The sequence below is a fragment of the Amphimedon queenslandica genome, unplaced genomic scaffold, assembly GCF_000090795.2.
Source record: "Amphimedon queenslandica unplaced genomic scaffold, v1.1 AMPQUscaffold_13091, whole genome shotgun sequence".
NCBI lineage: Eukaryota > Metazoa > Porifera > Demospongiae > Haplosclerida > Niphatidae > Amphimedon > Amphimedon queenslandica.
Genome location: NW_003546673.1, coordinates 4,329 through 32,124, shown reverse-complemented (window position 1 = coordinate 32,124; position 27,796 = coordinate 4,329). Strand labels below are relative to the sequence as shown.

The 27,796-nt window shown below is 38.7% G+C and overlaps 9 protein-coding genes across 11 annotated transcripts in view; 4 read left to right on the top strand and 5 right to left on the bottom strand.

The window, feature by feature from the left end:
* Positions 1-496: 496 nt before the first annotated feature.
* On the top strand, positions 497-11,572 carry LOC100635959 (uncharacterized). The gene is made up of 12 exons (XM_020001295.1): positions 497-954; positions 1,624-1,817; positions 7,266-7,731; positions 8,078-8,236; positions 8,353-8,511; positions 8,722-8,852; positions 8,918-9,036; positions 9,593-9,647; positions 9,755-10,052; positions 10,175-10,592; positions 10,702-10,781; positions 11,109-11,572. Exons 1-12 carry the CDS (start codon positions 583-585, stop codon positions 11,247-11,249), a joined length of 2,592 nt encoding a protein of 863 aa, XP_019856854.1. The 5' UTR covers positions 497-582; the 3' UTR covers positions 11,250-11,572.
* Positions 11,573-11,693: 121 nt separating this feature from the next.
* LOC109585292 (uncharacterized protein YMR317W-like) lies at positions 11,694-13,672 on the top strand. The gene is made up of 2 exons (XM_020001299.1): positions 11,694-12,629; positions 13,453-13,672. Exons 1-2 carry the CDS (start codon positions 11,739-11,741, stop codon positions 13,648-13,650), a joined length of 1,089 nt encoding a protein of 362 aa, XP_019856858.1. The 5' UTR covers positions 11,694-11,738; the 3' UTR covers positions 13,651-13,672.
* On the bottom strand, positions 13,625-15,395 carry LOC109585291 (uncharacterized). The gene is made up of 7 exons (XM_020001298.1): positions 14,619-15,395; positions 14,413-14,570; positions 14,215-14,369; positions 14,077-14,163; positions 13,908-14,022; positions 13,785-13,862; positions 13,625-13,718 (listed from the first exon to the last, which is right to left on the bottom strand). The coding sequence occupies exons 1-7, from the start codon at positions 15,298-15,300 to the stop codon at positions 13,647-13,649; spliced, it is 1,347 nt and encodes a 448-aa protein (XP_019856857.1). The 5' UTR covers positions 15,301-15,395; the 3' UTR covers positions 13,625-13,646.
* Positions 15,396-15,408: 13 nt separating this feature from the next.
* LOC105314138 (hormone-sensitive lipase-like) lies at positions 15,409-19,703 on the bottom strand. 2 transcript variants are annotated; one of them, XM_020001297.1, is made up of 15 exons: positions 19,387-19,703; positions 19,084-19,283; positions 18,667-18,825; positions 18,490-18,609; positions 18,244-18,363; positions 17,883-17,960; positions 17,696-17,797; positions 17,514-17,618; positions 17,316-17,460; positions 17,056-17,273; positions 16,825-16,958; positions 16,548-16,738; positions 16,204-16,496; positions 15,829-16,044; positions 15,409-15,760 (listed from the first exon to the last, which is right to left on the bottom strand). In XM_020001297.1, exons 1-15 carry the CDS (start codon positions 19,658-19,660, stop codon positions 15,533-15,535), a joined length of 2,583 nt encoding a protein of 860 aa, XP_019856856.1. In that variant the 5' UTR covers positions 19,661-19,703; the 3' UTR covers positions 15,409-15,532. The 2 variants fall into 2 exon arrangements, with proteins under 2 accessions (XP_019856856.1, XP_019856855.1); XM_020001296.1 differs by having other exon boundaries at positions 16,204-16,502; positions 19,387-19,702.
* A 7-nt stretch (positions 19,704-19,710) lies between these two features.
* On the top strand, positions 19,711-20,920 carry LOC100636593 (protein Flattop homolog). The gene is made up of 3 exons (XM_003389351.3): positions 19,711-19,807; positions 19,852-19,914; positions 20,002-20,920. The coding sequence occupies exons 1-3, from the start codon at positions 19,781-19,783 to the stop codon at positions 20,824-20,826; spliced, it is 915 nt and encodes a 304-aa protein (XP_003389399.1). The 5' UTR covers positions 19,711-19,780; the 3' UTR covers positions 20,827-20,920.
* A 98-nt stretch (positions 20,921-21,018) lies between these two features.
* Positions 21,019-23,630, top strand: LOC100635832 (zinc finger protein ZPR1-like). 2 transcript variants are annotated; one of them, XM_011408121.2, is made up of 10 exons: positions 21,019-21,191; positions 21,256-21,417; positions 21,470-21,631; positions 21,752-21,838; positions 21,994-22,143; positions 22,201-22,348; positions 22,434-22,594; positions 22,638-22,829; positions 22,871-22,939; positions 23,465-23,630. In XM_011408121.2, the coding sequence occupies exons 1-10, from the start codon at positions 21,024-21,026 to the stop codon at positions 23,573-23,575; spliced, it is 1,410 nt and encodes a 469-aa protein (XP_011406423.1). In that variant the 5' UTR covers positions 21,019-21,023; the 3' UTR covers positions 23,576-23,630. The 2 variants fall into 2 exon arrangements, with proteins under 2 accessions (XP_011406423.1, XP_019856860.1); XM_020001301.1 differs by having other exon boundaries at positions 22,413-22,594.
* LOC100635705 (facilitated trehalose transporter Tret1-like) lies at positions 23,614-25,331 on the bottom strand. The gene is made up of 3 exons (XM_011408119.2): positions 24,991-25,331; positions 24,712-24,939; positions 23,614-24,651 (listed from the first exon to the last, which is right to left on the bottom strand). Exons 1-3 carry the CDS (start codon positions 25,294-25,296, stop codon positions 23,665-23,667), a joined length of 1,521 nt encoding a protein of 506 aa, XP_011406421.1. The 5' UTR covers positions 25,297-25,331; the 3' UTR covers positions 23,614-23,664.
* A 44-nt stretch (positions 25,332-25,375) lies between these two features.
* Positions 25,376-27,157, bottom strand: LOC100635579 (facilitated trehalose transporter Tret1-like). The gene is made up of 3 exons (XM_020001300.1): positions 26,803-27,157; positions 26,508-26,735; positions 25,376-26,441 (listed from the first exon to the last, which is right to left on the bottom strand). The coding sequence occupies exons 1-3, from the start codon at positions 27,085-27,087 to the stop codon at positions 25,452-25,454; spliced, it is 1,503 nt and encodes a 500-aa protein (XP_019856859.1). The 5' UTR covers positions 27,088-27,157; the 3' UTR covers positions 25,376-25,451.
* A 15-nt stretch (positions 27,158-27,172) lies between these two features.
* The window catches only part of LOC100635453 (facilitated trehalose transporter Tret1-like), a 3,582-nt gene continuing 2,958 nt past the window's right edge, over positions 27,173-27,796 (bottom strand). Inside the window, exon 4 of the mRNA XM_003389344.3 lies at positions 27,173-27,791. Coding sequence (XP_003389392.2) covers positions 27,214-27,791 — 578 coding nt within the window. The 3' untranslated portion in view covers positions 27,173-27,213. The remainder of the gene's footprint in view (positions 27,792-27,796) is intronic.

Genomic DNA, 27,796 nt, shown 5'->3' with positions numbered 1-27,796 from the left:
AATGAACATGTATTCCTTTGTGTCTCTCAGAGTAATTAGCGTGGAGTGGTTCAAGAACACTGGGTAAATACACTGTGACTGGTTCATAAACAGATACATTCCCAGTATAATTCCATCCTATTTCTGTATCTATTGTAAAGTTAACCAACTGAGTGGAGAGTGTGCTGATATTCAAACCGTTGCGCCAAGACCAGGTAGCTCTAAAAATTCCAATGTAGAAATCATTTCCATAAGTAGTCCTGTCAGCAGCTTGACCATCAGAAACTTCATATAAGCAGAAGCAAACTATTTAGGAATAAATCAATAAAATTATCATCAATACTCTTATACCTAGTACTAACAAGGTAATGCGAGATGCTGCAGTCATGTTGCTGTTTGAAGCTGCTGCGCTGCAATAACTTTTATGGGGGTGGAGCTGATTAAAATAATTATCTAATAGGCGGGGATTGGTTTAAATAATCAAAGGCGTGGCCCATTATTAAGTTTTCACATGCATGCAGTAAATACTCAAACCAGTTGAGGTCATCATAAACATACAAGAAGAAGAGTTTGAAAGAAGCCTAGTCTAAAGAGCTCTGCTTCATGGCTACCTTAGAGAAGCTGAGAGTCTACAAGCAAGTCTGTCTCAAGATACGCTCGAGCCTCGTCTCCGGTCGCGACGACTTGGTGAGCCCCACACTAGTAACGAGGAACTTTGTCGAGGGATTCGTTGCATCACTGAACGACCCCATACTATCCAAGCATACACTGGAAAGGAAGATCAGGGAGGAGGAGGAGGAGAGGGAAAGGAGCGAGATCACTGGCTACAGATCCTCTTCTTCGTACGGGAATGGTGCAAGTGCTAACTGTGGTGGTGGTGATCGGAAAAGAGGAGGCGAAGGGAGCTCTCCCGAGTGTCCCTTTATAGAGCCAGCTGAAGGATGGAGTACCGAGTATTATGAAACAAGATGCCAAGTAAGAGATACATACCTAGTCTTTCTCTTTCTCTCTGCTGCCATGTGTGTGCAGGCCCAGTGCAGTGTACCCATAGCAACTGCTACTATTACTATTTTTGCTAGTAATTAGATCTAGTGTGCAAATCGTGTTAAGGCTGTTATGTCCAGTTATGTACGTGTATGTGTGTTTGTGTGTGTGAGCAAGGGAAAAAGAATAGGAGACCATGTAAACATTATATGTTTAAGATAATCTGTCACTTTTTGACAGTACTTGTCACTTTTCATACCCTTTTATCTTTCTTTTCTCTTTTTCTAACAATTATATACACTCTTAACCTCTTCCTTGTCTGTTTTGACTGGAGCTAGGGAATGTTTGTTACTTTATGACAGTTTTCTCTCCTCCCCTCTCTCTCTCTCCCTTTCCTCCTTCCTTCTCTCTCCTCTCAATATTTGAACAGAGCTCTTGTGGTTTATTGGGGGGAATGTTATTACCATTTGGGTATGTTCCACCCCAGCCCTTCTCACCCTCAACCTCCTGTCTGTATGTCTGTCTTTGGTTTTAAGTTTCACCCACTTGGGAAATGGATCATGTTTATTGGCTTGATAATACCAATACACTATACAATGTACACGTACATGTGTAGTTCTATTTCACATTTTATTAACATTTTCTCTCTCCTTTTAAAAGGTCTGTGATTCTGAGTCACTCTGTGCATGTCGTAAGGACATTTCATCAAATGAATTTGAATTACGTCCTTTGGAAGAGGCAGCTTACAGGGCACACTTTAATGGTGTTGAACATTGGAATTATTTCACCGATGAACCTGACATTGGTCCAATTGTCCTCTCATTAAAGCAAGAACCATGTGGAGAGAAATTCAGGTTAGATTATCGGGGTATAACGTTAATAGTACATAAATTGATTTTTTATTTACCCTGGGGAGTTGTGTGCGTGCCTCTGTATTGCCTTTCCTTTTACGTTTATGACAAATGTTTGTGAAATGGTTGATTGATACTATCTTTGTATACCTGTGAGTTTGTCCTTGTTTGTGGCTATTTGTTGTGAGTTGATGTGTTAGTCAGTAACTGTGCATGTCTACTCTGCCTTATTCAATACTGGTCTTGTGTGTGTCTGTGTAGTTTATTTTTGTGTGTTTGATGTTGTCTGATAGCAGTTGGTTTATGTGATGAAGGCACATGCACGTAATATCATGTGTTCATGTTCATGTACATGTACTGTACATGTATGGTGGCGGGATGTACATGTACATGAATCTTTTCTTGTGGTTAATAATGATATTCTAGCAGGTGTTACATTTCAGTTCCTGCTAATTTGGTTTTCTATCTCCCTCTCTCTCTCTCTCTGTTCTCTCTCCTTTTCTCTCAATAAGGTGAAGCATGTTTGAGTTTGTTACACACCTGGTATGGCCTTACCACCTGCTCTCTACTCTCTTTCTCCTTTCTCTCTGTCTCCTTTCTCTCTGTCTCTCTATTATTTTCTCTTTGTTTAAGTGGACTGGTTTACTATCTTGGCAACTGATGGAAACCACACTTACCACTCTCTTTTCCTCCTTTCCATTTCTTTGTCTCTCTGCCCTGGATTTCTCCCCTTTTACTATACTTTGTTGACTCCATCAGTTATTTCTAGCCTTTGTCAGTTTTATTCAATACTTTGATGTCCTTTATGCTTCTATGATTGTTATCATCCTCTGTTGTGATTATTGACCACTAAATGTTAATCTACTATTACTCTCTGCTTTATGAACATATGTCCAATCCTTATGTCTCCTCCTTTTAACTCTCTCTCTCTCTCTCTCTCTCTCTCTCTCTCATAATACCTACCACCTCTAATATTGAATTTGCCACCTCTAATAATAAATTCACCACCTCTAGTACTAAAATGTATTAATCAGACTGATGTTCTGTTGGTATGGTTAGATATATTGTGTCACCGACAAGTTGTCATGTACGTGTATATGTCTTGTTTGTGTGTCTGTTTTAAATTATTATTAAGTACATGAACATTATAGGAAACGCTCATCACTGCACTAGCTGCACTGATTGATTATTACTGTGTGTGTATATAATGGATGTACATGTATGTGTATGTACAGGTTATCATGTTGTGTGAGTTAGGATAAGGTTTATAATAAGTCTGGCCTTGTTTGTGTGTGCTTGTTTCTCTTATTTTGACAACTGAAGGTATATTTTGTGTTTATTTATAATTTACGAACAAACAGAAATAGTTTTAGTTGAGAATTCTTTCACACACACTCTCTCTCTTTCTCTATCTCTCTCTCTATTTCTCTCTCTTTCTCTCTTGTGTGTGTGTGTCATAATTATTTTGTTGCTCTGTGTATTCGTTTGTGGTGAGTAGCAAGGAAGCATTGAGGAATGAATGCATATGTCTGAATTAATAAGAGATTTCTTTAATTAAGTGAATTGAGTGATACGTTGCTATTAACTTAATTTGTGGTATTTTTAATGAAGAGATCTACATGTAAGTAGCACCTGCCGGGCCAGCCATATAACTCCTCATACTAGACACAGTGGACATTAACATGTATAGTCTATATGTACCGAGTCTTTTTAGTGCTATTTGATCTATTGCTGTCTGTATTTACATGCAAGCATGTTATTCGTAGTACCAGCTACATGTACATGTATGTTCCTGTGTTGTCTTCATTGCTATGAGTATTCCCTGAGGCAAGGAGTTGGTTAGTGTATGTCATAATGACAGTCTTCCTTTGTTGCTCTATGAGTAGCACACTGGCCTCATCTTATTTCATGCACTGTTGGAGTTGGGTGTACACACATTTGACGCACCTCCATGAACACAGACAGACACACACACACACACGCATACATGTATCTTATGATATATTCTTCCTATCAAATTGAATTTATGCTCACGTTGTCTGATTTGGCTCTATAAGACATAATTACAGTACTTCAATGGTCACTCACAATGCCTGGACATAATTTAATGGATTGTATGTGCCAGCACAATATAGAATTATAAATAATGATGCCAGAGTATTATTATTACTTGAGTTTGGGACTATTGGCTGTGGTTAGTCTTGTACATATAGTTTAGAGAGAGCCAGAGTCTATGCCTACTTCTCTCTTATCCCTCTTTACTACATGTATAATGAGGTGTTTACTGTATTCATAATCCAGTAGTGTGTGTGTGTGTGTGTGTGTGTGTGTGTGTGTGTGTGTGTGTGTGTAGTCTATCAGTACTCTATCATTATTATTAGTAGAGTTGATTAATAAAGAACATTGAAGACTGCATGGGATTATGTTGTGTTAAATTGGTACGTATATAATAGGTTAGTATGATGGTGAATGTGTTGTACGTTGCTGCCCATTGAAAGTGGAATCGTGTTGCCAATTTTACTTTTACAATCCAACAAAGGGACTCTCTTGTAGTTTGTTGTATCTACACTCCTTTTGTCTATTGATGTATTAATAATTGGAGCCTTTGTATGAAGATATTAATAAATTGTGTGCTTTGTTCTGTAGCAATTCGATTGTTGACACTGTGTCGATTTATACCGATCTATTTCAATTAGAATCCAATTTCAAATGTAAACACCAAACACATGCAGCCCATTATGAATGCTGTGTGTGTATTCAAGTGCAATATCAATATGTAGCATTTATGGATACTGGGAGAGCATGTCATTCAATGAATGTCCATTAGTTGTCCATTGAGATTAATCAAAACAAGCTAGTGTATGATAGAATACACAAGAGAAGGGGAGGAGAGAAAGGAGTAGAAGATGATGTACATGTACGAGTTTTTTTCTAAACTGAAGCTACGGTACATGTTCATGTAGCTTTCACACGAACCATGATGATGAACATGTACTAATATCCTGTACTCTTATAAATCAGTTAGTATGTACCCCTGAAGTAGTTGCTCTCTGATAAGAGCTAGCACACACACACACACACACACAGCACAGAGTATGTAAAATAATGATGATGTCAGTAAATAACACTTTAACACTTCATCCTACACTTGCTGTGTATAAGTCTGTATGTCCATGTACGTGTACAATGTAATATGTTATTGTCGAGTAAGTGAATTTCTATGTCTTCTGTTTGATGTCTGTGTGTACATACACAATACTGCCAATGGTATTGTTGTTTTGTACTCGCCTTCTCCCTCGCTCACTCTCTTTTTGTCGATCACTGCCTTATATGTATTCTTCAGTTTGAGCCTCTATTGCTCCTAGCATTGACACTGTACAGTTTAATCGTTGTCTCTCTTTTCAAAAACAGTCTCTTTTACTTATACTTTCATGATGCAATAGATCATTCATCTGTGTATATGCACATACGCTTTGTATGGTATATGTTTTTAACTTCGCATATCGCTACATGTACATGTACGTACATGCGTTTTTGTATTACATTGGGGCGTGGTCTAATGTTGATTATGTTATTTTACTCATCAGTTGGTAGATGTCAATGTTTTGATGTATTAGTGTCGTCCTGTTACATGTTTGTGTTCTGGTTGATGTATTCTCAGATTGTTTGTAAGATAAATCAATCATAACTCTCCTCTCTCTCTCTCTGAATGTACATGTACATACTATGCGTGTAGAAAAATGTAATGTACATGTACATGTACATGTACATGTACATGTACATGTACATGTACATGTACATGTACATGTACAGCTGTATTTTACATGCCTCTATTATTCCGACGCAGCTGGTTTTGATTGGAATACAAATTTATTGTACAACTATTGTTTAGAATATTATCTATGACATAAATAGATCTACCTGGTTTCAGTGACATATTGAGTAATATTTGTGTAGAGTATAATGTAATCCAGTTCCTAGTATATTGTGATAGTAGTGGTTCTTCCCTTCTTATCTCATACATCAAGGTATGCATGTTCATGACCAGTCCCTCCTCCCAGCTTGTAATTATGTGTATGTTATGAGTAATCATGACGTCACTATTATTAATTAGGTTCATGTGCTTATGAGTCAGGAAACTCATCATTGACACACTGTGTACTGTATGTCTTTAATACACTAAATTGTACATGTACATTAATCTCTATTCACTCTTTCTTCTTATGATGATGTACTCCTTTCCTGTGTGAAGCTTTACATGATTGGTACATTGATATCAGATCATCAGTTGATCAGTGATGGAACATCCTATTACTGATACTCTGCCTGTGATTGTAAAGGCAGTTACAATACAGCTAATGACAGTTAGTGTAGGCTACTGCGTCATCACTTAAAACAACATATCCTGATTGATGTTTCCCACTGTATGTGTACATTACTATCAGTCTGAATTGGATACACATGAGTGATTGGTTATAGCCAGAACAATTGATTTTTGGAGGTTAATGATATACTCAGCCAGCTGCTATTGATATTGAATTAATAGTATTAGTAATTTATTATTATTATTATTATTATTATTATTATTATTATTACTGTTATTACTATCTCATGTAATATCCTATATCTTTCTTATGCGTCTATTTCTCTCTCACTGTGTGTGGGTGTTGGTTTACCTTTGATTGGTCTTGTGATAGTCTTGTTTTGTTATTAGAGTCTAGTAGAGGTGGTTTCAGTTTCACGTGCTATTAATAGAACCATCTGTTTGTGTCTTGTGGATATTTATAGTAACAATGTTATGAGATATGGGAGACACTGTTATTGAATAGCAGGAAGATCTATAAATCACTAATGTTGATATAAGCACAAGCTACACTTAGAATGTACCTGTCATGTATTGCCTACAGTACAGGAAGAGTCAATCAAACATTTATGTGCACATATACATGTAGTGTACTTTCAAGTAGTTTTGATTCCATTTTGTTGTCTCATGACATGCTCATGTGTGTTTGTGTGCACTGGGTTGACCCTGTAGTGCCCTCTTGCTCTCAGTGTTTGAAATTCCTTTGAAGGCTATAGTGAACTTATTGATAGTCCTTATTGCTTAGTGTTGCATTCTTGTATGATATCTGTCTGTCTCTCTTCCTGTGTCCTCATTCCTTTTTGATAATACTGTCTCTCGCTCTATAGCTGTTGATTTGTAACTTAAATTATTTTTAAAATTTGTTCTCGTATGCTTCTCTCTTTCTCTCTGAAGCAGTAGTTACTAGTAACTGTATTGGTTACTCCATTATCTTGTGTTGTTATTTTATACAATCACTTCCTTGTTCCTACATGTGCGTGTATTTTTCAGAAACGTGTATGACATAATACTATTGGTCGTATCTCTGAAATTTATGCTTGGAATCAGCTCGCACTAAAATGTTACGAAACTTCTTTCTTTTTCTATAGAATATTGGTACGCAGTTCCGATCATTATCTTCATGGTCTCATACCAGTTGGTGAGCTGGATGTCACCCAGTTGAGTCGCGAGGAGGTGGTGAACGCCATCTCCCGTGCCATGAATCTGCAGACGTCCTTCAAACCGGCTGGGCTACCAAACATGGTCGAGGAACTGCTTAAAATAGACGAGACTTTTGTCAAGAATAAGCACAAGGTTGGTCTCCTTCGTGTGAAGGCCGGTCAGACCAACGAGGAAGAGATATTCTCTAATCAACACGAGCCGGGACCTTTTGAAGAGTTCCTGGGTCTTATGGGAGACCGTGTGAAGCTACAGGGGTTTAAAAAGTTTCTCGGAGGCTTGGACGGTGACAGGAACTTCACCGGAGAAGAGTCTGTGTTCATGGAGTATAAGAATATGGAGGTTATGTTTCATGTTGCAACTTTGATGCCTTTTAGTGCTAATGATCCACAACAGGTTAGAACAAGGACTATTGCTCTCTTTCTTTCTATGTCCTCTAGTGATTGTTATTGCTTTTGTTGTTAAACTGTTAATATTTGGCATTTTGTTGTCTGTCTGGCTTTGTATGACTGACTCTGTCTGACGTTTCTCTCTCTTCCTTCTTAATCTTCTTTTTGTCTTTCTCTACTAATTATTTCTATTTCTTACATCACTGTCGCAATCGTAAATTGTTTTGGCTACTACGTTTATGTTTGTGCTTCTATCTGGCTGACTCACATGATATCATCTCTCCCCTCTCTCTCTCTCTCTCTCTCTCTTTCTCTCTCTCTCTCTCTCTCTCTCCCTCTCTTTCTCTCTCCAGGTTAATAAAAAGCGTCATATCGGGAATGATATTGTTTGTGTAGTTTTCCTTGAGAATTCTGAAGCTGTTTTCAATCCTTCTTGGATTCGCTCTCACTTCATTCACTCTTATGTTGTGGTACAACACATTGTGGGAACACATGGGCAGCCTCTATACAGAGTCAGTACTACTGTTAATAATAATAATAATGATGATAATAATAATAATAATAATAATGATAATAATAATGATAATTGGTTAATCATATAATAATTATGATGATGTCTTGTCTTTAGATTGGGGTTACTAACAGGAGCTCAGTCCCGACGTTCTCTCCTGATCTACAGTTCATACCAACCATGCCTCATTGCAAGCCGCTGCAGCACATTCTACTCTCTAAGATCATCAATGCAGAGAGAGCATCTTATCATGCACCAAAGTTTCTTAAACTAACGGTAAAGGAAGACAATCAATGCAATATTATAAATTAATATTATATATTATTGCTTTTACAGAATCAGGGAGTGCTAGATGATTTTATTATAAGCGTTTGTGTTTATTTATTTTTATAATTATTATTATTGCTACGTGTAATCTCTGTGTGGTTTCGTTGTGCCTGTTCCTCCACTTGTGGTTTTGATGATTATTTTTCTCTTTTAATTTAGAATCGGTCCAGGGCACAGCTACTTATAGAGCTAACCGCTTGCTTGACGGAATTTGAAATGGCAACGAAGAACTGCAGGGCAACTAGAAAGATAAGTAGAAGGGGAACGTGGCTACCCATAGGAATTAGCAGGTGGGAGTTTGAATGTAAATGTATATGATAGTTTTATCGTTTACCGTTTTTGTTTTCTCTCTCAGGCCCCCCAGTCCATTGCTGGATCCAGTCAGAGAGAAGTATACTAATGATGAGAAACTGGTTGAAGATCTTAAGAATGCTCTAGCCGGTCCAGAACTTGCTGATGTGATGTTTATAGTTGGTAAGGTTTGAGCTGAGTACATGTATGCATTTGTTCAAAGTGTTTTTAATGTAAATGTGTTTTTAAAAGTTGCTAAATTGTGCCAATCACCCTGCTGGGGTATTTTGTCAAAAATGGTTTTTAAGAGAATTTTTATTTTTATAATTTTTTTTTATACATATACATGTTCTTATGTTGTGTAGAAAGTTTGAGCAGATTCCGATCAATTTTGAATTTTTTATGAATTTTTAAAGTTACTCAAAAATTGGGCCAACGTCCCTGTACTATAGTACAGGGTCATCGGCCAAATTTTGCCAAAAATGACTAAGAGAGAATTTTTTCATTTCTATAATTTTTTCTGATACATGTACATGTTCTTATGTTGTGTAGAAAGTTTGAGCTGATTCCAATCAATTTTAAATTTTTTACGAATTTTTGAAGTTGCTCCAAAATAATGCCTATATGACCTTGTATCGTATAATCGTAGTACGTGGTATTTCATCAAAAACGACTAGAAAAGATTTCTCCATTCATTGTGCACTGTTGCTATTATAATATTATTGTGTTCTTTGTTTAGGTGAGAACAGAGTCCCTTTATTTGGCGTGAAGAGCATACTGGCTTGTAGGAGCAGGTGAGAACAATCACTTCATCATATATGTACATTCGCAGCAGCAGCAGCATTACTATTAACATCATTTTATTAACTAATATTATAATTTATTATGATTATTTTTCTAGAGTATTTAAGTCAATGTTTAAAGATGGCGTCAGTCAAACTCGAATTGGGAGTCCTTCTGGTCGTAGGAGACTAAATTCCAGTGGAGCTCGTGTCAATACAACTGTCAGCAGTCCTCAGCTTCCTAGGAAGGCAAACGGGTTTCAACCCTCGCCGCAGAAGGCAAAGCTAATGTCTGCGGTTATCGTCAAAAAGAAAAAGACTTCGAATTCCTCGGATTTACTGGATAGATCAATGAGTTCTTCACCAGAGCCAAGAACGCCCTTCCTCGAAGAACCAAAGCAGATAATACAGGAACAGGTACGTCTAGATTTCTACTTGCATTGACTTAGTCAGTTCTAGATTTTTTACACTTTTGACTTAAAAGTTTTCTATTAAATAATGCTTACATGTATTTTATCCTCTTTTTCCCTACTATCCAGTACACCATACCAGAGTTCAATGATGCTGTATTCAGTCAAGTACTAAAGTACCTCATCACCGGTAGCTGCTCCATACAACCGTCAACCATCGTCGGGATCACTTGTGCCGCCGAGCACTTTGAGATCCCAGAGCTAAAACAAGCTTGCTTTGATCAGCTGTCGAACTGTCTGATGGTAAAGTCGGTCTGTAAGATACTGACCCAACTGGAGAGCTACCTCCTCTATCGGTGTGCAAAGACAATGGTCGTGAGAACTCTTGAGTTTGTAGACTCCAATGCAGAAGATATACTGGTGAGCGAGGACTTTCTGAAACTGTCGGAGAATATGGTTCACTTGATCCTAAGACGTGACATTGAAGTGCAAGAGATACTGAAAGTGAACGCAGCACTTGACTGGACCACTAAGAATATCAAACCAAGTAATAAAGAAAACACACACGCTAGTTACATGTACATTCATTATTTATTTACAGTGTATTTACATGTAAATTACTTGTTTTATTTATTTATTTATTTATTTATTATTAGATCAGGATTTTAAGAAATTGGTTAGACCTCTTGTAAAACATGTTAGGCTTCATCTGATTGATGCAGGGGATTTGATGAAGGTAATAATAATAATAATAATAATAATAATAATAATAATAATAATAAATAATAATAGTAATAGACTCATCTAGCTTTGTTTTTCTTTCTTTATTTAACTTATTTATCTTATATAACTTATATAATTGTTTCTCTTTGTGATTCCCCCTCTCCCTCTTTTATCATTCCTTACTCACTCAATGATAATAATAATAATAATAATAATAATGATAGTAATAATAATAATAATAATAATAATAATAATAATAATAATAATAATAATAGTAATAATAATAATAATAAGAAGAAGAATTTAGCATCATAATTATTTTATTAATTCCTAATTGCAGATTGTGGTTCCCTCCGGTATATTTGAAATGGAGAAAGTGATGACTGCTTTGGCCTATCAGGTCGATCCTAGCTCAGTAGAGACTAACAGTTATTCAATGTTTAAGCCAAAGATCAAAAGCTCTGTACTCAGCTCCAGATAATGATTATTTAATCCCCATTCATCTCTCTTTCTCTCCCTCTCTCTCCTCTCTCTGATTGCTCATTCACTTATTAACTGATACTGTAATTGTTATTCACAGTTTTACTGTTTGTATCATAATAGTATGTTCAATGTACACACATTCTTAGTGTCTGTGTGTGTCGTGTGCTGTTTTCTCAGGTATTATTATTATTATTATTATTATTATTATTATTACGATTAATAATAATATGACTACTAGCTTATTATCATAATACTAATTGTTTGTAATTATCCTATGATTTCTTATCACTCGAATTCTCTTCTGAATAACATCACTTTATTATAATAAAAAATATTAATCTTACACTTTTGGAAAAATTGAACAAATGCGTGGGTGTAGCTCAAGCAAAACTATATTCATGATCTGAGCTTAGGTGGAAGCTGTGGGTGGGGCTGGTTAGCTAATTTCTCTATTTTCTAATAAACAACAAAAAAGCAGCTATCAATAATGGCGCATTCATCTCCTCTTCATAACAAGAAGAGGATAAACTTTGCCGAGACGGACCCAAAGATAAGGGCAGAGCTAAGGAAGCAGGAGATGCACCTCAAGAGAGAAATAGAGAGACTAGAGAAGCAGACAAAAGCCACAAACAGTTACATATCTGATCACCAACAAGCCCTGAAGATGAGCTGGAGAAGACTAGAAGAACAGAGACAGAAGGACGAGAGCCCAACAGTTAGCAGAAGAACTAGAAGAAATGATGGACTCATCAATGATTCCAAAAGGAAGCTCCTCTTCTCCAATGCTACATCAGTTACTATTGAGTTACCTAATCCGAATGGTGATTCTTCCCCTCGACGTAATAGCAAGGGCCTTGATGACGACCTCTCAAGCAGTGAGAGTGCACCTTTCATAGAGCCAGGAGGTTCTTCGCTGAAAATAAGGGGACAATACAACATTGCTACATCTCCTTACATCTCATCTCCGCAGAAGTTTAGAAGGCAAGCTCCAACGACAGTCTCTGCTTTAGTGAGATCCCAAGCTCCACAGCATCCACTGACAACAGCATCAGGAGTAACTGGTAGAAAGTCTCTCACCAGTGTCAGCAGTGAGGATGATTTGGACGAATGCTCTGCAAGCAGCAGCTCTGTTGTGGTACCAGCAACATCCAAAACCACAAGTAAAAGTGCACTTCTTAAGGCTAGCATGGCAATGAAGCTGGACAGCTCAAGCTATGACCCAACGGCCTTCAAGCAATTTTATAATCTTCAAGCAACAGGCTCCAGCTCATCATCAGCTGCACTCCTGGACACTCTGATAATGACTGAGGAAGAAGAGGAAATGTTTAAAGAACTCACAAAAGACGAACAGGAAGAACTGGAAAAAGCAAAGAAAGAGGTTTGCAAAGCATGCACAGAATCATATCATATACACATTGATGTCCTTATGCTATGTAGCTGATTCTGTTGAAAAATTTTCAAGTTAATATCATTTTTTTTTAAATCGGCCAAAATCTGAAAAAATTCCCTGTACTATAGCCCATGGTTTTTTCTCAAAAATGGCTCCAAAATCACCTCGAATTTTTATTACATTTTCTGATACATATTAATGTCCTTATGCTGCACAAAAAGTTTGAGATGATTCCGAGCTCAATTTTTTGAGTTATGGCCATTTTTTTTAATGAGCCAATTTCTAAAAAATTCCCTGTACTAGATCTATAGCCCATGGTTTTTTCTCAAAAATGGCTCCAAAATCACCTCCAATTTTTATTACAATTAAAAATGCATATTGATGTCCTTATGCTATACAGAAAGTTTGAGCTGATTCCGAGCTCAATTTTTCGAGTTACGGCCATTTTTTTAAATGAGCCAATTTCTGGAAAAATCCCTGTACTACATACAGCCCATGGTTTTTTCCCAAAAAATGGCTTCAAAATCACCTCCAATTTTTATTACATTTTTTGATGCATATTGATGTCCTTATGCTGCACGAAAAGTTTGAGCTGATTCCGAGCTCAATTTTTTGAGTTACGGCCATTTTTTTAAAGAGACAATTTCTGAAAAATACCGTGTACTGTATAGCCCATGGTTTTTTCCAAAAAATGGCTCCAGAACCATCCCCAATTTTTATTACACTTTCTGATACTAATACACAAATAACAACAATTTATGCTGCACAATCAAGTTATCCGTTATTAGTTAGCTGGTTCTTTTCTCTTTAGAGCTCTTCTGCCATGACACTCGGTGAAATGATGGAGCGGATCAAAAACTGTCGCTACATACGACACTATAATCCTAAAAAGACGACCGGCGAAGGAGAGGACGAGAGCAGTGGTAGCAGCAATGGTGATGTGACCAATGGTGGCACATTCACTTTAGAAAACACTAAACTTCCATTGGGCTCCCATCCAAAGCATTAATTGACCATTACATCCAACTGCAACCCGATCCCTTTACTTTCAATGTACTGCAACACTTCCTCATCAGCCTGTACATTTAAAAATAGTACAATATTATATCTTTATAATGCTGAATTGTTTTTTACTTTACATACCTCAATGCATTCTAATTTTATAAAAGCAATATTTGGAGCAATATCTGTCAGTAGTGCATGAATGTCTTCCACTGTTACCTATTACAGTATAAGAATGTGTCCATTACAGTTTGCTGTAATTACTTTATTGATGTTTTGTCTAATTTTTAATGATCTTAGTGAAAGAAGTGGCTGAGATGAAAGCAGGAAAGCAGTTAGAGGAACTTCAGGACATAGAGCAACAGATAAATCATGAAAACTATGAGAATTAAACATTGCATGACTCAATGATGCAGTTTGCAGTTCAACATACTGTTTCAGTAATGCTAGTCTCTTTATGACTTTATGCCATTCCTTAAGACTGATACCAGACACATCAGTCAAACACAGTTCTTCTAAACTATATTATGCAAAGTATAAACAAAGTTTCATAGGTTGCAAATCCTCTCACCTCTTGCAGGCTTTGACAACTTGCAGAAGGTGAGATCCACTGATAAATGTCCAATGGAGCTCAAGAGATGTAAGAGAGGGACAGTAATGGGCCACTGCAGACAGTAATCCATTGCTGCCAGAGCTTCCCATATCACACATATCCACCACCAGCCTCTAAATAGATATAAACGAGACAGTCATTTTCATTTCCTTATACTTTTAATCTGTTTCCGATATAAGAAATTCCTTTGTCAATCTCTGCAACTGAAAGGGAACTTGCTTTGCAATTCTTAAGGACCAGGATTGATGGCTGGAGCATTGTGGCTTCCTTAAGTCTACATTTTGTTAGTGAACCTCTCAAAACAATTGTCTTCCCTAATAGTGAAAAACTTGAATATTTTTTTGTGCATAGAATAAACTTACTATAGTCTAACATTGAGATTTGACGAAACCTTGTACAGACAAGACCAAATGCCGCTACATCAAGAGGTGACAGAAAGGACAAAATGAAGAGGAGGATCTCATTAGGAAGATCAATGAAACTAACAGTAAGAGGTTGTTCTTGTGCTGTGATAGAGTTTGAATCAATAGCAGGTGTATTCATTTCTGTATCATAGTCAGGGATTGATGAAACTGATAGTTTTTTTAAAGAACTTGGTTTCTGCCACATGTGGTACCTTGACGAACTCCCCCACTTTCTTTCATATGTATATCCATTACAATAAGATGATGTGGTACTTGAACTATCAATCATAATGTCCAGCTCTAATGATGATCTATGTGAATCAATAGGTATGTCATCCAGTAGTAAATTTTGAGCAAAGTCTCCTTCTTGTTTCTTTTTTGGTTGTTGCTCCGGTCTCCTTCCTTCCTCTCCTAAAAGAGATTTTCCACATTCAGTGCACCACGAGCTCTTGCTGCTGTTCAAGCTGTTGCAAGAAGGACATGGCTCCAAGTCAGGCAAAAAGGTGTCACCTTTCAAATCTTGACTACTACAAAATTCACTTGATAATTTGTTGGATTTTGAGCTAAAAAACAATTCTCTTATATTTTCGTCATCTTCTTGGAGATCCCAAATAGAGAGTAGCGTTTTCAGAGATGCCATGCTCTGCGTCTTAATCTATCAGACTACTTTTCAAAGAAATTCATTCAAATCAAAGGTGTCAATTTCAAAGCAGCCCCACCCAAACAAGGCATGCAAAAATGAATAAAATTAATAATTATAATGTATCATTAAAAAGGTTTGGCAATAATAGAAGAATCTCTATGCATTATATTATTCCTTTAATCATAATGTATAATATCGCTGTATTAAAAATTCCAGTCCTTCATGCTACCTAACTCTCTTTCTCAGAGTTATTCTCCTGTTGGACCCCAACCATCAGAGCCTGCTTCATCATAGCAATGCTCTTAGCATAAGCTGCATTGAGCTGCTCTGTTCCTGTTAGACTCAGGTAGCCATGAGAGAGGTTCTCCATGACAGTCAGTGTCACTGGCTGATCTAGGGACTTTAATCTCTGAGCCATCATAATACCATCATCAAGTAATGGGTCTAATGAACAAACCTATGAAAGAACGGGGCAAAATTTAAAGGACACATTTGCATGAATGACAATGGTAAAGACAAGCTCACAATGATGTTAATAAGAGGTAGACCCTTGAGTAATTCATCAGGTGAGTTGACTGGTGATATGAAGGGATCCTTGAGGGTTATGTCAGCATCATCAAATGTTGCCATGACCTCTTCTATCAGTGCTTCAATCTCTTCCTCTGAGAGGGTCTCCTCTTTAGAAGGTACCTTCATACCAAACCTTAAACCAGGGGACTTGTGCTTAGGAAAGAATGGAGACTAAGAAGAGAGAGAGAGAGAGACAGAGGAAAGGTGTGTGTGAGAGAGAGAGAGAGAGAGAGAGAGAGAGAGAGAGAGAGAGAGAGAGAAATTGCCAACAGAAGAGCGAGGAGAGAAGGCAGAATGAATAAAATGAAAGAGTAAGGTGCCTTTACTTACAGCAGAAGAGGTTATGCTCTGTCTATGATCCTCCTGAGTCTCTGCCTGCCCAGTACAATTTGAATCTGACTGCTGCTCTGCCTTCAAATCAACTTCAGTCAATCCTTGCTCATCTCCCTCGCTCTCTTTCTCTTCTCCTTCCTCTTTGCATGATTCCTGGGTTTCAGATTGGCCAGTCTCTATACTGCTGGTCTTCTCATCTTTAGATTCAAATACTTCATTCTCTTCCTCTTCGTGTTCCTCTAGTTTAGCAGCTGATGGTTTAAACAAAACAGAAGGAGACTCTGAACCAACTGACACTACAAATAAAATGGCCATCATAAAATAGACTAATTATTTCTTACTGGAAACTGCCTTTCCTCCATTCTTTAAGGAAGGAGGAGGTGGGCGTGATGGCTTAGAGCCAACTGAAGCGTTCCGCGTTGATTTAGGTGGAGGAGGACGAGCAGGTGGGGCTGCTTTGGAGTCCTTTGGTGCACTGGGGACTTCTGGTGTTGTTTGGCTTCTCTGAAACCCTCCCTTCATCTTGTCCCATCTGAAATATACAAGACCCTAATTTCTACTATTCATTTTGTTGTCACAAGTACAATGTACATGTAGCTAGATAAAATAGAGGAGTACCTTGTTTGTGGCTTAGGAGCAACATAAGGATCACACGTTGAAGGAATGACGTAACCTTTAGCTGCCAATATCTTGTCTCTTATCTCTTTCCTTCTCTTTTGTACCTCCTCACTTGCCAGGCAACCAGTATAGGCCTGAGAGGGATCAATTATAACAAATATGAGTTAGTACTGTACATGTACCACACGCTTCATACATACACAGGTTTAAGTACATGGACATTAAACTAACCTGTAAGCAACTGAGCAATATTCCAATAGGCAGTAGTGGATCCATCAGGGAGAGGAATCGTGATGGCGAGACTGCCGATGATATGAGAGTGGCCGGATAATAGGCAAAAACCTGATCAGGCAGGCGGAGTTTGAGCTGTTTGGCTTTCATGGCCGTAACTATTGAGAAATAGCCACCTGCTGAATCTCCAGCCAATATGATCCGCTCACCAGTCGTGCCTATAACAAGTAAATAAATAAATAAATAAGTGACTCGTTTACCAAGGAAGGCAAGGTTATTCAATGCCCATGCATATACAAATATGCACTCATCAACAGCACGAGGGTATGGAGCCTCTGGAGCAAGAGAATAATCAACTGATAAGATAGGACAGTCCAGCTCCTTAGACCACCAGCGGAGATAGAACTAAGACAAACAATAAACATAAACAAAATAATAATAACAACGTGCAGCTATACCTCGTGTGATTTTGAAGACTGTGCCACAAATCCTCCACCATGAAAGTGTATGATGAGTCCAGTTGATGGAGGAACTGTAGGAGGTCTCTTGTAACCAGTGAAAGGCTATGAAAAAGAGAGAGAGAGAGGGAGGGAGAGAAGAGGTAAGTGTTCATGTGGGGAAGCGAATCATAAGTATGTACCTGCCCATCTCTTAATTTGTGTGATATCAGAGAGACTGAGATTGGTCTGTATCCAAGATCAGAGAATGGAGGCTGAAGAGTAACACTACCACCATTGACTGACTATTAATGAGAGAGAGAGAGAGAGAGAGAGGAAGGAAGATTATGGAAGCTATAATTCACCCTTGGTACATAGTCCCAAACTTACATCAACTGTGACATTCTTTGCTGGAACTTCTAAAGTCTCGGACACGTCGACAGATTGACTCACCAGCTTGACAGCAGTCTGTAACAACAACAACAACAACAATAATCATAATAATAATAATAATAATAATAATAATACATTGTAATGGTCATGACAGTCCTTAGTCTGAAGAATTAGGGTACATTTATATAGCTATTAGAACACATGATTAATGTAATTAAACAGAGCAATAGCAGCTAGCAAGTTAGTTATAGCTGCCAGCTGTCATATTCATGCATAATGGTAACCCCAAAATGTTACTGTGTCACAATCCACTAACTGTATAGAATAACAGTAAACACTACTCTATTTCTTCCCATACCTTTACTGCAGTTTGTTCTGTCAGTGACCAGAAAGCTTTAGCAAAGTAGATGCTGCAGTCGTCGGTAAGCTCAGCTATTTTAACACCACGTTGTGTAGGATGCTGAATATACTTACCACCCTAGTAAAAACAAAGTACAAAAAAACTATAAATAACTAATTGAACATAATTGCTCAATTAGAGTGACATGACATTCATGCTGCCAATTATGCATAACATGTGACAGACATGTGCTGTGTAGTAAACCTTTAGTAGACTGTTGAGCAATTGCTTGATCGGGTCATCCTTTGTCCCTTTGTACCAGTCCTCATAAGATGCCATAGCAATGGCCAGGAACTGGAGTATGGGCTTGAGTCCTTGAGAATACTAAATTATAAAAAAAATTTTAAAAATATTTTAAGCGTCAGACTTTGTAATGTTTACCTGAAAACCAAGGCAACGGCCATAAAAGGCATCGCGGCAAACGGTCTCCGTGTAAAGGAGACTCAGTAGGCTCCTCCTCATGTCCCCACTGTTGTGGAGGTTAGGAGAATCATTGACTGTCATCAGGGCATTAGCGTGATAGCATATACGCTCCATACCCTAAGAAGGAAGAAAGAAGCAAATTAGATTAAGCTCAATTACTTTTCAATTGCTATATTGCAGAGTTTGGACTAAGTAATTAGATGTCCTAAACTAACACCATAACTCTCTTGAGAGAAATTGATTAACATATGCAACACTCAAATCAAAAGTCAATGTACTGCAAGTGCATGTAGCTATAGTGTGTCATCATGCAAAACAAGTGCCTTGTTGTTGCAAGCAATTACAATTGCTACCCAAACAGAGCTTACTACCAACCTGTAGTGCTCTGGCATGAGCCGTGATGTTGCTCAACGAGTCGGCTGCATTATAAAAGAGACCTCCTCTGTCGCGTGCATATTTCTGGAGGTAGTACAGGAGACATGAGAGGAGTTCCTTGAGAACACAGAGCAAGCTACGGAAACCGTTAGCTTTAACGTGAGTACCATCAGGTTGAACAAAATCAAATTTGGGAGCACCTAAAATAGAGACAGAGGGAGAGGAGGAAGCAAAAGGTGTTTTCATAACAATTTAACAAAGAAACACGACAATATAATGTAAAATGAATGCAAACTCTCTTGCCTTCAAAAATGCTCTGCTGTGCAGTCTCCACTGGCTCAAGCAATAGGTCAATTTCAGTGAAGACGTCGTGAAACTGCGAGTCCACTGTGTTCCTCCTCATCTGGTGCAGTTTGAGACCAACGTCCACTTGCAGCCTTATGTCGCGGAAAAGCTTCTGGAATGCCATCATCTCCTTTTCTCTGTCATACACAGTGACCGATGGCTGTATAGACTTTGGGTCTATCTGAGATTTGAAGTCTCTGTAGAGGCTTTTGAGAACATTGCTATCAGCCATTTTCGATGGGGCGTTAACTGCTTATGCTGACGTACCATAAAAGCTCTTTTTACTTGGAACGATGAATGTAATTTTGTACGTTTCCATGACTACAATCCCTCATGCAAACAGGTAGTAGTCATGTCTACCAATTTCAGCTGTAACCAGGTAAGCTCTGATACCATTGCTAGCCTCACATCTTTTATTTATAGTTTGAAAGTGCTTACAAGTCCAATAGACTCCAAAACTATGAAATACCCCGCCAGTTCAAGGAGGTAAGATAAATTTGCACTATAGTTGCATGGTGTTGATTGCTTTATGCACAAATAGACACTTAGAGTAATCTTTATTTTTTTGCACAGTATCCATCTCGTCGCAGGGGACACACTCAATTCATAGCTAATGATAAAGGTCATGTCTTATCAGAGAAGTGGCGCTCGTCAGTTAGTCCTTGGGGTCATTTTGTTGGTACGTGGCAGGCACCTCGCAAACCGATCAAACTCCAGGTCAAGACGAAATTCATGTCACAGCAAATGAGAGAGAAATCCAGACCTTCAACAGCTCCGGCATCCGTTGCACAGCAGGAAGGCAGCAAATCTCCCTCAACTAGTCAACCAGAAGATTTGGAAAAGACAAAACAGATTCCTGGTACCGAAGAGCAGTTGTCCCCTGGGGGCTCAAAAAAGGATGCACTACCCAGTGAACAGTCTTTACCATGCACTCCTGGAGAAGATGGAAGAAGAAGCAATTCAGCAATGTCAGAGAGACCAACTGCACCAACTCCAAGCTACATCTCTGGATCTAGGAAGAGCCAAAGGCTGTCATCAGCATCACCAATTGAAAAAGGATCCATTGTCTCTTCTCGCATGCAGTCAGCTCCTTCTTCCAGGCAACAGTCATCACTGGGGAAAAAGGAAGGAGGAGGAAGCCCTCAGCCAAATGAGTCCATAGTCACTTCAACTTCACCAGATGAGCACAGACCTCATTCAAGACAGGTCTCAAGGGAAAGCTCAGGAATAGGCACATCTAATGGGACAAGAATCTATACTCCTCCTACAACAGTAGGAGGAGTAGGGAAAGGTGGAAGAGAGAGCTCTCTACGCTCCAGTACTGCAGCTGAGAGCTGCACCACTGCTAGATCTAATAGGAAGGATGTAGGAATACAATGTCCGTCTAACAATATATGACCATTAGTTAGAGTTTCCAACAAGTACTCTCATGCATTACACACACCTTTCTTTTTATAAAGATTTTCCATACATTTTGTGTAAACAGCAAAAATACATGGGTAAGAGCTCGCCCACGCACTGATTTAACTATAGGCGTGGCTAATTAATTATAGCGTCCACCAACACCCACGTGCATGTACACACTACACAGCAAGATGGAGAATGATGAGGGTAAGACAAATCCTAATGGTGAGGCTAACGGTGTCCTACCTGCTACATCAGAGACCCTGACACAGCCTCTCTTTCGTCCATTATCTGCGGCTAACATAGAGGAACTGGAGACGAGTGAATTAGAGTCACTCTGCCTCTCTTGTCATGAAAACGTGAGACAAATCAAACAAAAAATGGAGACCTTCATCTTCATAACATTTTAATTTTACTTTGTAGGGAGTGACTCGTTTGCTGCTGACCAAGATACCAATGTTCCGTGACATCATTGTGATATCGTTCCATTGTCCTCACTGTGGCAACAGTAACAATGAGATACAGGAGAATTCCCCAACCCAAACCGATGGAGTTGAATACACTGTAGCCATTAATGAACCAACTGTAAGGAGACTGAGAGGGAGGGAGGAATAAATATCATGAAAACTTGTTATAGGATTTGAATCGTCTTGTTGTCAAAGCCAACCATGCCTTGCTCAAGATCCCATCACTCGAGTTTGAGATACCCCCAGGGACCCAGAAAGGTAGCATCAATACGCTGGAGGGCTTCATTCAAATGAGTATCAGTGAACTGGAACAAGACCAACCAGCAAGGAAGGTAAATTTGAGCTCCCATTAGCTAGAGGTTTATCTACTATTATACATTATTCAAAAAGGACCTTGTTAAGATAATTATTGTTCTATTATAATAAACTTTTAAATTTATTTCACCATGCAGGAGCAGTATCCAGAAATAGCTGCTAAAATTGATGACTTTATTAAACGGTTGAGCTCTATTCTTAAAGTGGAAACACCCTTTAATATTGTAAGTCAGTCAAATGTTATGCCATGTAGTTATGATAGACATACAGTGTACCTGTACATACATTAATGCTGTAGAAAGTTTGAATCAATTCATGTAATGTGTTAGGAAGAGACACTGATATTGTGCTGTACTTGGTATGATTCCCATTATGATAGGTCATTGATGATCCTAGTGGTAATAGCTTTGTTGAAAGCAAAACAGGAGTAGGCATTGAAGGAAGCACTGATGACAAACTCTCAGTCAAGAGATACAAGCGTTCCGAAGAGCAAGACAAGCAACTTGGGATCATTGATACCTCCACCAAAGTGAAAACTAATTTCCTTTCTCTCTTTCTCTTTTTTCATCTATTTCTCTTTACTTAGGGAGAATCTTCAGATAACATTCCATCAGCTCACACTTTAGAAACTGGAGGAGTTGAAAGCAGTACGAGCATTCGAGACGAAGTAATGAGCTTTGGTACAGAGTGTCCTAACTGCCAGATGCCAGCAGAGACCAATATGAAGCTAGTTGGTGTGTATCGCAGCGTTTGTACCTCTTTCAGTGTTATCATTATAGTCTGTGTCGTATTTTACAGATCCCTCCTCCCTACTAATAGATATACCTCACTTTAAAGAGGTTGTCCTCATGGCCCTTAACTGTGATTACTGCGGACACAAGAGCAACGAGATCAAGTCTGGATCAGGTATCAGTGATAAGGGGAAGAAGATTGAGCTCAGGATCACCGATCCGACTGATCTATCCCGTGACATATTAAAAGCAAGTTTTGACTGTTGATAATAATTATCTTTTGCTGCCTTAGTCTGAGACTGCTTCAATGTATATACCGGAACTTGAATTTGAGGTCAAGCCTGGGACTCTTGGAGGTCGTTTCTCAACGATTGAAGGTATTCTGACTAGCATCAAGGAACAGTTGGCTGGTGCTAATCCTTTTGTCACTGGGGATGCGTCAAGCGGCAGTAAAATGGCTGAGTTTATCAAAAAACTTGATGAGGTACATGTACGTGCATATACTCATTTATGATTGTGTAATAGGTTATTAAAGGTCAAAAATTGAATATTCACATTATATTAGATGATCCAGCTGGTAATAGCTACTTACAGGTAACTCTATTGATTTATTTTAGTGGGCAATACAATTTACTACATGTCTCACTAATCATGCTAAGTGAGCTAAACAGGATGAGCTTCATGAGCTGACAAGCACTACAATACAGTACATAGCATTTGAAGCAACTTTAAAAATTCATAAAAAATCCAAATTTTATCAGAATCACCTCAAACTTTCTACACAACATATAGACATGTATATGTGTCAGAAAAAATTATTAAAATGGAAAATTCTCTCCCAGTCATTTTTGGTGAAATTTGGCCAACGACCCTGTACTATAGTATAGGGACTTTCGCCCGATTTTTGAGCAACTTTAAAAATTCATAACAAATCTAAATTTGATTGGAATCTGTTCAAAATTGATAAACAATATAAAGACATGTATATGTATCAGGAAAAAATATAAAAATGAAGAATTTTCTTCTTGTGATTTTTTTCAAAATTTCCTGTACTACTATAGTACATGGTCTGAACTCTTTGTGATTTTGTGTGGGTGTGATTATTATTATCTTTTGTAGAACTTGTACGCTCCTGATGAAGACCCAGAGATGAAGATCCTTGAGTATGATCGTACTTTCGAGCAAAATGATGATTTGGGTCTCAACGACATCAAAACGGAGGATTACTAATAAAATTATTACTGCATTTATAAATTTTCAGTTTTTTGATTTCATAATATTTGTCAGCATAAAAAAACAATAATAATAATTTGTGCTTGTTATGTGCAAAATTTGTAATTATTTGTAAATAGTTTTTCCGTCATTTCGAGTTTCTTTCCTTTTGTCTCTGGGAGAAAAAAGGCAACGAAAGCTACCGAGAGTCCGTTAATGCCGGCAAATATCCACCAAGCTATGTCGGCGCCAATCTTGTTGGAAACTACAAAATAAAATCCAGTGATGAGACTGGCACAGCCCCAGTTGAAAGCAGCTGTTACTCCACCAAGAAGGCCTCTCACACGAAGAGGGATCAATTCTGGTAGCATTATCCATGGTGTTGCGCCATATCCTATGCAGAATCCTGCCTGGAAAACAATCACTGAGACGATTGCCACTGATTTAAGAGCTGTGTCTTGCATGACGAGGCCCAGCCCGTACGAGCTCAAAGCCATCAAAGTTGCGCTAGTCATCAGTAAGAGTTTACGACCAAAGAGATCAATAATGAGTGTATTGAGGAATGTAGCTAGTAGAGAAGTGATCCCTACAGTCATCAGAGCCAAGAAGGCAGAGTTGCTACCAAAGCCTGCCCTTTGGAGGATTGGGGCACTGTAGAAGACAAGAGCATTAATGCCAGAGAATTGCTGGAAGAACATCAGTAGCATGACAAGCATAAATGGAAGGTAGACACTCCTTTTTGGTAGCTCTTTTAATACTTCAAGACAAGACAGTTTCTCTTGCATTGTGATAGCCTCTTCAATCTCAATCAGTTCCTCTTTAGGATCCACATTGTGCCCTCGTAGGAACCGAAGGGTTTTCAATGCTCTTGTTACATTGTCTTTAGCAATGAGAAAACGAGGAGTCTCTGGGACCCATACAATAGCCAGTGAAATGACGAGAGTGAATCCAGAGGCAATGAAAGCAAGATAGTGATACTTTAAACCAGTGGCTCCGAGTAAGTAAGACATCATGATCCCAATATTAAGGAACAATTGTGGAAATGAGCTGTATAATCCACGCAGAGACGGAAGAGATATTTCACCAATGTAAACCTATACACAATAGAGAATAGAGAAATGCATTACGGGGTAGTATAATTATGATTCACTTACAGGCCCAATCAACACGGCCCATCCTAGTCCAAATCCAGAAATAAAACGACCGGCTAGTAAGATCACTTTGAAAGCTAGGACATTCTTAATGTACCACGATATACCAAGCATTGTCCAACCCACAAAATATGGTAACAGTGTTATGATAATTGTTGGCCTACGTCCGAGGACATCGGCTGATGAGCCAGCTACTATTCCACCAAATAATGCACCAATAGGAGTAATAGCCTGTAATTAAGACAATTTGATTATTATAGATATAAAACTGATTTTACTCACTCCATATACATCTTCAAAGGTCGATCCATTTTTGATGGCACGTCCATCAGTTATGTTTTGGAGGTCCTCCAGTGAGGAGGATGGATATGCAATGGTGTAGCCACCTACCACTGTTAGAAGGGCAGCTGTCATTGCTAACAGAGTAGTGCTCCATAGTCTTTCGGGACCTTTGACCAGAGACGTGAGCTTCTTTGAGAAAGACAGAGAAGAGGTATTGTAGTTTGTTGGCTCCTGCAGTGGGGAAGCTTCTAGTTGAGTAGAGGTTAGTGATTTCTCGGATTGCTGGAGTTTCTTAGCAAGATCCATTTTACACCCAAACCACTAAAAACCAGCCCACACCCCCAAAGTTAGTTCCTCTATCTATCCATCTATTGTGTCCCTTATCTATCTATAGATCTACTGATAGTAAAACAAAAATCATATAGCATTTAAATTAATAATAAAGAAGACATTTCTCTTTCTTATGCACACAATCTGTAGCTCTTAACAAATTCTTTCTCCATTGCCTCCAGTTTCTTTCCCTTTGTCTCTGGGAGGAAGAAGGCAACAAAAGCAAGCGACACGAGGTTTATTGCAGCAAAAGTCCACCATGCGACGTCCTCTCCGACATTATCGGCATAAGCAAAGTAGAAACCAGTAGTAATGGCAGCACTGGCTCTATTGGTAGAGACCAATACTCCACCAAGGTATCCTCTTACTCGTAGTGGGATCATTTCTGGAATCATGATCCAAGTGATAGCTCCATACCCAATGCAGAAACCAACTTGAAATCCAATCACAGAGAATATAGCGATTATGTGCAGGCTGGAAAACCTAAGCACAAGTCCAAGACCCAGTGAGCTGAATGTCATAAGAGTGGCACTGACCATTAGGAGGATCTTACGTCCAAAGAGATCAACTATTAAAGTGTTGATGAATGTCGCCAGTAGAGAAGTGAGCCCGACAGTTAGCAGAGCAACAAAACGAGAGTCTCTTCCAAAGCCAGCATCCTGAAGTATAGGTGCACTGTAAAATACAATTGCATTGATGCCGGAGAGCTGCTGGAAGATCATGACAAAGAGCATCAATATGAACGGTAGGTAGACATTTTTGTGCGAAAACTCTCTTAGGAACTCCCTGAAAGAGAGCTTGTGCTGCTTAGCAATGGCACCTTCAATCTCAGTAAGCTCTTGCTCTGAGTCTATCTTAGGTCCACGCAAGAACTTCAACGTCTGAAGTGCTTTTTCAGTCTTTTGCTTCACTACGAGAAATCTTGGTGTCTCTGGGATCCATATTACAAAGAGCAATGCCACTACAGTCATGCCTGAGCCAATGAATGCAGTGTGATAGAACTTGAGGCCTGGAATAGCCCCAACACAGTAGACTGCCAGTATACCCATAAACATAAGCACCTGTGGAAATGAACTGTAGAAACCTCTTAGTGCTGGCGGAGAGATCTCTCCAATATAAACCTAATAATACATAAATTAATTTATATTTCAGGGAGTCATGAATGTTTACAATGAAATTTTACTTACTGGTCCAGCAAGCAAAGCCCAGCCTAGCCCAAATCCAGATATACAGCGACCGAGCATTAGTATAATTTGAAAAGCGACTGCATTCTTAATGTACCACGATACACCAAGCATTGTCCAGCCCACAAAATACGAGACAGCAGTGAGTATGACTGTGGGCCTACGTCCAAATGTATCAGCAGAGAAACCGGCCAGAGTCCCACCAAACAATGATCCAACTGGGCCTATGGCCTGAATGAAAAGATTAACAAAAATAAAATAATTTGACAACATGATGCTCAAATGCTGTTAGACTCACTCCAAAGACATTCTCAAGGACAGAGCCACTCTTGATAGCACGTCCATTAGTCATGTTCCTAAGGTCCAGGAGAGCAGAGGAGGGATAGCCCAGTGAATATCCACCTATCATGGTGAAGGTCGCAATGATAAAAGCAATCACACTAGTGCTCCATAGCCTGTGGGGGCTTCTACACAGGGCCAAGGCTTTCTGCTTTAGATTCTTTGGTGGCTCCTGTATGTTGACTTTCAATAAAGGAATATCCTCTCGACCTGTGCCAAGTAGTTTCTCATTTTGAACCTCCATTAGTGCAAAGTCAAAAACAGCAGGCAAGGCAAGGGGGATGTAGGCGTGGCTAAGCGAGCCCCTCCCCTCTCCTCTGCAAAAACAATTACTGTACTATTGTATTTTCTACAAAAGCATAAAAACAAATTATCGGTATGAACATAACTTATAATTGTTTAAAAACTGTTTCTCCATCACTTCAAGTTTCTTTCCCTTTGTCTCGGGGAGGAAGAAAGCAACAAAAGCGAAAGAGGCGATATTTAAAAATCCAAAAGTCCACCAGGCATAATCAGCTCCAACATATTCAACGTACACAAAATAGAATCCAGTAATCAATGCAGCACAGCCCCAGCTGAACCCGACCAGTATACCACCAAGTTGACCTCTAACTCGTAAAGGTATCATTTCGGCTATCATGATCCATGGTATAGGTCCATATCCAATGCTGAATCCAAACTCAAAACATATCATTGACACGATGCCCAATATATTGAGGTTCTCGTATCTATTGAATAGACCTAAGCCATACGAGCTGAAACCCATGATTAAAGCACTGGCCATTAGGAGGATTTTTCGTCCCACTAAATCAACAGTTAATACGGTAGGCAGCGTGAAAATAACAGGGCAAAGACCGATGGACAAAAGGGCCATGTACTTTGCCATTTCTTGACTCAGCCCTGCATCCTTTAGTATTATTTCGCCATAAAATGCAATCGTGTTTATGCCTGAA

Excerpts from the sequence above, each read along its gene's own strand:
- LOC100635959 (XM_020001295.1), top strand. The coding sequence starts at position 583 with ATGGCTACCTTAGAGAAGCTGAGAGTCTACAAGCAAGTCTGTCTCAAG. Across the intron at positions 7,732-8,077 it reads GTGCTAATGATCCACAACAG|GTTAATAAAAAGCGTCATAT; the intron begins GTTAGAACAAGG and ends TTCTCTCTCCAG. Across the intron at positions 9,648-9,754 it reads ATACTGGCTTGTAGGAGCAG|AGTATTTAAGTCAATGTTTA; the intron begins GTGAGAACAATC and ends TTATTTTTCTAG.
- LOC109585292 (XM_020001299.1), top strand. The coding sequence starts at position 11,739 with ATGGCGCATTCATCTCCTCTTCATAACAAGAAGAGGATAAACTTTGCC. Across the intron at positions 12,630-13,452 it reads TGGAAAAAGCAAAGAAAGAG|AGCTCTTCTGCCATGACACT; the intron begins GTTTGCAAAGCA and ends TTTTCTCTTTAG.
- LOC109585291 (XM_020001298.1), bottom strand. The coding sequence starts at position 15,300 with ATGGCATCTCTGAAAACGCTACTCTCTATTTGGGATCTCCAAGAAGAT. Across the intron at positions 14,571-14,618 it reads AATCTCAATGTTAGACTATA|GGAAGACAATTGTTTTGAGA; the intron begins GTAAGTTTATTC and ends TTTCACTATTAG. Across the intron at positions 14,023-14,076 it reads AGACTAGCATTACTGAAACA|TTTTCATGATTTATCTGTTG; the intron begins GTATGTTGAACT and ends TAATTCTCATAG.
- LOC105314138 (XM_020001296.1), bottom strand. The coding sequence starts at position 19,660 with ATGGCTGATAGCAATGTTCTCAAAAGCCTCTACAGAGACTTCAAATCT. Across the intron at positions 18,826-19,083 it reads CTCATGCCAGAGCACTACAG|GGTATGGAGCGTATATGCTA; the intron begins GTTGGTAGTAAG and ends CTTCCTTCTTAG. Across the intron at positions 17,798-17,882 it reads CAAAGAATGTCACAGTTGAT|TCAGTCAATGGTGGTAGTGT; the intron begins GTAAGTTTGGGA and ends TCTCATTAATAG.
- LOC100636593 (XM_003389351.3), top strand. The coding sequence starts at position 19,781 with ATGTCTACCAATTTCAGCTGTAACCAG. Across the intron at positions 19,808-19,851 it reads CCAATTTCAGCTGTAACCAG|TTTGAAAGTGCTTACAAGTC; the intron begins GTAAGCTCTGAT and ends TTTTATTTATAG. Across the intron at positions 19,915-20,001 it reads TACCCCGCCAGTTCAAGGAG|TATCCATCTCGTCGCAGGGG; the intron begins GTAAGATAAATT and ends TTTTTTGCACAG.
- LOC100635832 (XM_020001301.1), top strand. The coding sequence starts at position 21,024 with ATGGAGAATGATGAGGGTAAGACAAATCCTAATGGTGAGGCTAACGGT. Across the intron at positions 22,349-22,412 it reads GACCAATATGAAGCTAGTTG|ATCCCTCCTCCCTACTAATA; the intron begins GTGTGTATCGCA and ends CGTATTTTACAG. Across the intron at positions 22,940-23,464 it reads CTGGTAATAGCTACTTACAG|AACTTGTACGCTCCTGATGA; the intron begins GTAACTCTATTG and ends TATCTTTTGTAG.
- LOC100635705 (XM_011408119.2), bottom strand. The coding sequence starts at position 25,296 with ATGGATCTTGCTAAGAAACTCCAGCAATCCGAGAAATCACTAACCTCT. Across the intron at positions 24,940-24,990 it reads CCTTTGAAGATGTATATGGA|GCTATTACTCCTATTGGTGC; the intron begins GTGAGTAAAATC and ends TCTTAATTACAG. Across the intron at positions 24,652-24,711 it reads GGGCCGTGTTGATTGGGCCT|GTTTACATTGGTGAAATATC; the intron begins GTAAGTGAATCA and ends TATTGTGTATAG.
- LOC100635579 (XM_020001300.1), bottom strand. The coding sequence starts at position 27,087 with ATGGAGGTTCAAAATGAGAAACTACTTGGCACAGGTCGAGAGGATATT. Across the intron at positions 26,736-26,802 it reads TCCTTGAGAATGTCTTTGGA|GCCATAGGCCCAGTTGGATC; the intron begins GTGAGTCTAACA and ends CTTTTCATTCAG. Across the intron at positions 26,442-26,507 it reads GGGCTTTGCTTGCTGGACCA|GTTTATATTGGAGAGATCTC; the intron begins GTAAGTAAAATT and ends ATGTATTATTAG.